Source organism: Adiantum capillus-veneris, chromosome 17, assembly GCF_014529385.1.
Source record: "Adiantum capillus-veneris isolate H3 chromosome 17, ASM1452938v2, whole genome shotgun sequence".
Classification (NCBI taxonomy): domain Eukaryota; kingdom Viridiplantae; phylum Streptophyta; class Polypodiopsida; order Polypodiales; family Pteridaceae; genus Adiantum; species Adiantum capillus-veneris.
Window position 1 is genome coordinate 10,964,370 of NC_140947.1, and position 7,282 is coordinate 10,971,651.

A 7,282-nucleotide genomic window follows, 5' to 3' on the forward strand; every position below is an offset into this window, starting at 1 on the left:
ATATCGATAGAAACCTAGGTTTAGTGTAATTCCACCTACAAATTTTGAGATTCATCTTCAAAACTCAAAGTAGATGGTGAATAAACCTACACAGTTTAGAGAAATTTAGTGTAAAAACCTTCTCTTAAATTTTCCATGTTTATATGAGCACAGCTAAAAGTTCCTAGACTGCTCAGCATTACTAGTCTACTCAGTTGTCCATCAAAATGCCTCGACCCTGATTACTCACCCAACATGTGATGCCCCTATGTTGTATGCACTTCTTAGAGCCATGGTGTATGATATTCATTGTACTCCTTTGAAATTCTTTTCCCTCGCTTTTCCTAATGCGGCTTAGCCCTCCATTTTTGTTTGTACTCTATCTATTGTTTGGGAGTTGTACGTCCATCAATGCCTCATAACAATTCAAATGGATGGTAGTATAGCATTGCATCTGTCCTCTTGTAGAATGATGTGGCCCAAGCCTCGGTCCTTAGCACCCCATAAGGTAACTCCCTCCAAGGGGTAACTGGGAGGTTGGTTGTGCTACAACAAACAACATTGTGCCATGTTGAGACAATTGTGTTGACTAGGAAAGTTAAATCTCAAGGTCCCTAATCATTTACAAATTTGGTTTTGAAGGAATAGGGCAAGAAGGTCCTCAAGTTTAATCATCGTCATTTTCAACAACTATATAGTATAAACAAAACCCTTCAAAAAATCTCTTTGAAAGAGACGTGAACTCTTTCACGTACGGGCAAGGACCAGTGCTCGAAAAAAACTTTGTTCTGAAAACTTGGCAAACCTACCTATGAGAATTTTAGTGGTAAACTGACTAAATCTGAAGGTTTTTACACCAAATGACGCTAAATTTCTCTATATTTTGTAGGTTTTCTCACTTTCAAATTTAAAAATTAGAGGTAAATCTCAAGATTTGGAGATGTGATTACACTAAACCTAGGTTTTTTTTTTCAACCCTTCCCCTTGTCTTTCTCTCTCCTCACTCTCTCTCAATCTCGTAAAAAAAAAGTCTCTGAAAGAGCCACGCCAGCGTGGAATTTTTTTTTAAAGAGATGGAGGGGGGGGGGGGGGGGGGAGAGAGAGAGAGAGAGAGAGAGAGAGAGAGAGAGAGAGAGGAGGAGGAGGAGGAGGAGGGGATTGTATATGGGTGAGGGAAGGCCGGAAGGGAAGAGGTTGAGGGGGGGGAGATCGTGCATGTTGTAGGATCAACATATCTGTGTTGACGTGAATCACGCGGCCTTGTACTCTGTCACAAGTAGAGCTTCTGCATGTTGACGCAGGCCGACCTAATCTCTTGTCACACCATCATTTTTGGTGTTGCGGCTTGAGTAGGTTTTTCCCAACCCTACTAAGCATCCAATGTGAAGAATCATGGTGGTTTTTGGACTAAGCAAGGCAGGGGAGTGAGAGCACGTGCTTCTGCGAGGCAAGAGTTCAAAACTTCTATTGGGGACAAGTAGCGGCAGCAAAAGGAGACCTTTGGAGAGGCGCAACTGCTAAATCACACTTCTCTCTCTCCTCATTGGCTAGATCTTTAAGATCTCTTGGGATAGTTTTTTACGACGTTAAAACTCTAGTAACAGTCTCGACAACAATAACCAATAGTCAAAGAAAGAGATGGGGAAAAATTGAAAAATGCAAACCCTTTTAGTCTTGCAATAGTCATGCTTTCAAGAGTAACGCAAAAACTGTATCTCATTACACAAGCTCAAAGGTCCAAGGTTTCTATTTAAGTACTAACGAGTCACAACTCTTACCTAAATCTTGCTATGTCGCTCAAAACTATATCTCATTGCACAAGGTCAAAGGTCCAAGGTTTCTATTTAAGTACTAACGAGTCATAGCTCTTAGCTAAATCTTGCTATGTCGCTCACTTATTGGACTTCTTGGTGGCCTCAGGGGCAGCTGTAGGGATCGTTGGTGTTGCTTCAGTACTCAATTACTGTGCCAAGCACTCTTCCCTCTTGACACTTTTTCACTCGGCCCTGATAGCTTTTCCCTTGCTCTACAGGCTTCAAACTGATCAGACAGTGTCTTCTCATGAGCCTTCTCAGCTTTAGACTTGTGAATACTCTCCATGAGCATGCACTTATTTTTGAACACGTTACCCTTGACCTTCATATACATATCATGGTACATATGCTTGTCAATCTTCTTAGCCTCCCGGTACTTTCTCAGCAAAACCGGCGAAGCACTCGTATCCTCCTCAACCAGAGAACTTTAGAGGGTAGCTTGGCCTCCCTAGTACCCCGCCTCTTACCATATCCTGAATGACGGCCTTTCCTTTTAGCCTCCAAAGCACGCTTTTCTCGTGCCCGCGAGTGTATCCTGGTTGGTTTCCGAATCAGAAAGCCATCCTTGACCAGCTTTCTGATATTTTTCCATGAATTGGCCATAGAGATTTCGTTGACCTCATTGGGATCAAGCCAGACCTTGCGCTTCCCACACTCTAGCATGCTAGACGCGAGGCTCTTCTGCAGCTTGAGGGACACCGTTGTCGCCCACTCTCACAAAACCGTAATGAGACGAATATGGCAATGGGGAGAAGTTCGAACCTGCTTGTGGAGAAGTTCGAATTGTTTCTATATGAGAGCAATTGAGCAATGCAAAGTGGTTTTTTTATTTTATTCACTTGGTAGCTTTTTGTGGGGAGTTTTTTTAAGAGCTTTTCATGGCAATGATGTTTTTTTTAAATCTAAATGTAATGCCACGTGGTGGCTGCTGCTGCAAAAAGAGCCTTAGGCTCACCAAGTAAAAAAACTCTCTCAAAGAGCGCACGCTGGCGTGTGCTCTTTCAGAGAGTTTCTAGAGTTGAGAGGATGTAGAGCACAAATCTCTGCAGCACCAAATTTGCTAAGTGTGGAACTACAATCCCGGCACAAGTCTGTAGTTGCTCCATTGCAATCTGAGGTCACTGCACCCAGAAGGTAGCTCGCGAGGGGCCAAGAAGGTCATCTGCCATGTTAAGAGACGAGAAACACCAGTTTGGATGACAGTATTCTCTTGATGAGTAAAAGGGGCACCGAGGAAGCCCATTTTGAGGAGAGAGATTTCCAGCTCTTGAGAAGATGCGTTCTAGCATGCTATGTAATTGCATTCAGCGGTAAGTTTTAGGCATCTAGGCCATGTAGATTAATGGTAAAACTTATACCGCTGCACACACTTAAATTTGTCTATTGGTAGTTTGCATGACTTCATCATCAAGCATGAACATTCGCTTTGTTCAATGTTTTTTTCAAAACTGCCTGGTTGTCGCCACATGATAGATCGCCGCATGGGAATACATGGCCACCCACTTGAAATTTAGGTATTGAAAGAAATGGTTTCACTTAGGCTTCTTAAGAGAGATTTAGAGTCTTCGTGATAGATCCCCCTGCAGTCACTATTCTATTCATCTCTTCGATGTTCCAGGGAAATGCTTCTTCCACACGATGATAGCGGTCTGTATATTTTGGTGGCAATTGATGATACCTTCTCTTAAATGCAATCTCCTACAATTTGTCGGGTCCATGATTCAAACATTCATTGGTTGTCTAGCTGTCTCATCAGTTTACATTGAAGGTAGCGATGAAGGTGTGACGGAGGAGGTGTTTGATTCAGATTTTGGTGAGGTTGCCATAGGTTGGGTAGCACTTGTTGATTCAGGTAATAACAACAAGTTTAGTGCGAAAGTTGTAACTTGTGTTGGAATTTGCATGCTCGAAAGTTGTTGCTATATGTTTTGTAATTGTATGTATGGGTTGTACTTGTTGATATTATTGGCATTATGGTGGAGAGAGATGTTGTGACATCAAGCTCAATACTTGTTTATGGACTGGTTTCAGGGTTATGGTGGATTATTCTTTTGAGAGCTTATTGCAAGCACACTGGCAACTATGCTTTACAAGAAAGAGTGGATGTTCAAACTGGAATAAAGTTAATACTGAAGCTATGCTAATAGCTCTCAAAAAGCTCACTGCTGTTGCACGCTCCCCCCCCCCCCCCCCTGCGCCATTGTTGCCCCTCAACCCCCCTCTCTCTCTCACCCTCGCGCTGCCTCCAGCCCCCCCCCCGCACTGCCCCCCCTCGCCCTCGCGCTGCCTCCCCTGCCCCCCCCCTCTCGCCCAGCCCAGCCCGCCACCACTGCCCCCAGCTGCCCTTTAACCCGCCGCTGCACCCCATTCCCTGGTTGTTTTCTCCCCCCCCCCCCCCCCCCCCCCCCCCCCCCGCCGCCTTTTGTTCCTTTGCTCGCCACTGTATCCTTTCCTCCATCCTCCCCCCCTGTCCACATTTCCCCCGAAGGTTTTCTGCACCTGGCTCTGCATCGCTTTTTCTTCGGACTAGTGTTCGACGTACTCGGTTGCAGTTCTTCTTCACGATACGCTTCTTCGACTCAGCAGTAGACATAGATGGAGGCTCCAGCTCCGCCACAGAGGGACTTGTCTGAAGCCCCCTCGCCCGACCCCGCTGAGCCCACCATTCGACTTGCTCTTTCGCCGACAGAGAAAGCGAGCCTTGCCGCAGAGGTAGAGTGCTTGCAGGTGACTTCTGTCATCTACAAGGTTCTCGGCACTCGTCCTAGCAGAGGAGAGCTGCGAGACCTTCTCCAGGCTCGCATTCTCGCAGAGGTTGGCAAGATTTCGGATGTCCAGATCCTCGGACGGGGGTACTACCAGATCGAGTTCGAGACTTCCGAGATGGCCTCCAAGGTCATAGCTATGAGTCCACTGGCCATCCGAGCATCACGCGCCCACTTTCGACAGTGGCGACATGGTTTTGACCTGACTTCGGATGTGCTAGTAGAGGAGGCAGACATCCCCATCTCAGTCTGCTTTCCGGGTTTACGGAGGGAGTACCTTCCACTTCTCTCCAGGATTGGCTCTGCCATCGGGACTGTCCTAGAGACACCTCGTACGGCAACATCAGTAGCTGCCAAGGCGGCTAGCATCCCTTCACTTCGAGTTTTGGTCAGAGATACCCACACGCTTCGAAGGTCATCCTTCTGCCTCGGGTGAGTGGGGGTTGGTTAAGACAGAGTGTGGAGTACTCGGGTCTCCCAAACCAATGCTTCATTTACAGACAGATGGGCCATCTAGCGAAGGCCTGTCCACGGAGGAGGCCTCGACCTGCACCTCAGCCTCAGTCCCAGCCTGCCAAGGCTGGGGCCGCAGCCACAGCCAGTGGCACAGCGCACAGATTCTGAGCCACCCTCCGAGCCTAGGGCTCCAGCGGAGGAGGGATGGCAGCAGGCCCGTGGTCATCGACGCCAGGGGCCACAGCGGTAGCCTGGCACTCAGAGTGGCCATCAGGTGCCTACTCAGCAGCAGTGGGTTCCCACGAGGAACCGCTTTGGTCCTCTTTAACAGGAGGAGCCCCCTACGCCAGCCTCCACTTCCGCTTCACCCTCGCCAGCCACCCCACCTTCAGATTTCCCCTCTTCCTCCTCATACCCTCCCCCGCCCTCTACTCCCACCCACTCCCCACCTCGTCCCCCTGTCTTTGTCGCCCCACCCCTCTTCTCTTCTCCTCCGCCCCCCCCAGCTCCTTCTCCCCCTCCTCCTGCTTCAGTACCACAGTCAACTCAGGAGACTGCTCCCTCGCCAGCGGCTAGGAGATCTCTTGGCAGTGCCTTTTCCACGAGTCGCCTAGCGAGAGAGGGTCAGCCCTTCTTGCGGCCCCCTCTGCAGATTCAGTCATCTTCCCTTGCAGCTATCCCTCGTGGTCTGACGAGCATTGACCTCCGACGCCGCTGGGATTTCTTCGATTACGGATTCACTCGCTTTCTCGGCGATTCCGCAGCAGACCATGAGGCAGCCTGCTTCAGGGTCCACGCTCTGTTCCTCGTCGCTAGGGGGACAGAGGCGTTGGACTCAGCAGTTGGTTTCTTCTTTCCCCTCTGTGGTCGGACCGAGACAGAGTGGTCCCTAGACTCAGTGGAGGGATGGTTGCATACACAGGTTCTCGAGTTCTCTCACCACATGGGAGAACTTGGAGTTACAGATTTGCTGAAGAATTTGTGGCCACTGGCCAAGTTTGCGGTGACACCCCCAGACTCAGCAGGATGTAGGCTGGCATTGTGGTGTACTTTTTTTCTGATACGTAGTGTTTGCCTTGCTATGTATACATTCATGAGGACTCCTGGACAGAGGAGGTTGCTTTGCGCACGGCTCGCTTTGCTTGGGCTTGGACCAGGCACTCACTACAGGCTCGCCTATTTAGAGGACGCTCGGATGCGGATTACTCCCCATCCAAGCCTGCCTCGAAGATAGCCCGTCTTGCTGCTGCGGAAGCATCTGTTCTCTCTCGCTCCCCATGAGGATCATCTCGTGGAACGTGCAGGGATTAGGTGGGCCCCAGTTTTAGCGACAACGGGGCCGATTGCATCAGGAGCTTTAGCGTTGTCTTGTGGGAGGAGAGATTGATCTCCTTATGCTTCAGGAGCACCATTTGTCTGAGAGCCGCATTCGGCGATGTGGTCAGATTTTGCGGGGATGTTATGATACCTTTTGGTCAGCTGCTTTTGGACCTGGAGGCATCCAGGGTGGGGTACGTATGACTATTGCGGACTCATTGTAGCAGGCCATTGTGGGCAGAGGGATTATTGTGCCAGGCAGAGCTCAGTGGATTACTTTGCAGGTTCAGGGTGGCCTTGTGGGCTTCCTGAACATATATGCGCCCAATGTGGCGAGTTCTCGTGCAGAGTTTTGGTCACTGATTGTTGAGTCTTTGCCACAGGTTGACCATTGGTGTGTAGGTGGGGACTTCAACATGTTGGAGGACCCCTCTGACAGGATCGGAAGCAGCCATGCTACTGTACATGGAGTTGAGTTAGCAGCTTGGGAGAGGTTGTGTATGACTTTGAGGGTCTCGGATACATGGCAACATTCTGGCTTTGTGAGGCCTCCACAGAGTCTTGCCTTCTCTAGATTGGACTGCAGAGTGGGAGGAGTGAATCTATCACGGATAGATCGCTTCTACACTAGGGACCACTTCAGTGACTTGGGGGGATCAGTGGGCATCCTGGCAGGGACATTCTTCTCGGACCATGCACCAGTGATCCTCACAGTGGCAGACAGGCAGAGCAGTGGGAGCACGATGCTTCGCATCCCAGAGCGGGTCTTGTTGGACTCAGCACTCAGAGAGAGGGTAGAGGCTCTCTGGATAGAGGGCATGGACAGTCAGGCTCTACCTGCAGATAGAGTGGCCTTAGGCCTAGCTCAGCTTAGCCACTTTTTTCTCTAGGAGTCTTTGGCTCGACGGGCTGCAGTGAGAGAGGAGGAGTAGCGTCTCAAACGAGGCATTG

The 7,282-nt window shown here is 49.4% G+C and overlaps 1 protein-coding gene across 1 annotated transcript; it reads right to left on the reverse strand.

Moving 5' to 3' along the window:
• Window positions 1-1,870: 1,870 nt before the first annotated feature.
• LOC147436801 (large ribosomal subunit protein eL19-like) lies at window positions 1,871-2,456 on the reverse strand. Its single transcript, XM_086485780.1, has 2 exons — window positions 2,261-2,456; window positions 1,871-1,905 (listed from the first exon to the last, which is right to left on the reverse strand). The coding sequence occupies exons 1-2, from the start codon at window positions 2,454-2,456 to the stop codon at window positions 1,871-1,873; spliced, it is 231 nt and encodes a 76-aa protein (XP_086341906.1).
• Window positions 2,457-7,282: the final 4,826 nt, after the last annotated feature.

Bases quoted from the DNA above. Each gene is read 5' to 3' on its own strand.
- LOC147436801 (XM_086485780.1), bottom strand. From the start codon at position 2,456: ATGCTAGAGTGTGGGAAGCGCAAGGTCTGGCTTGATCCCAATGAGGTC. The intron at 1,906-2,260 runs GTAAGAGGCGGG...CGATCCCTACAG, and splicing joins AGGCCGTCATTCAGGATATG to CTGCCCCTGAGGCCACCAAG.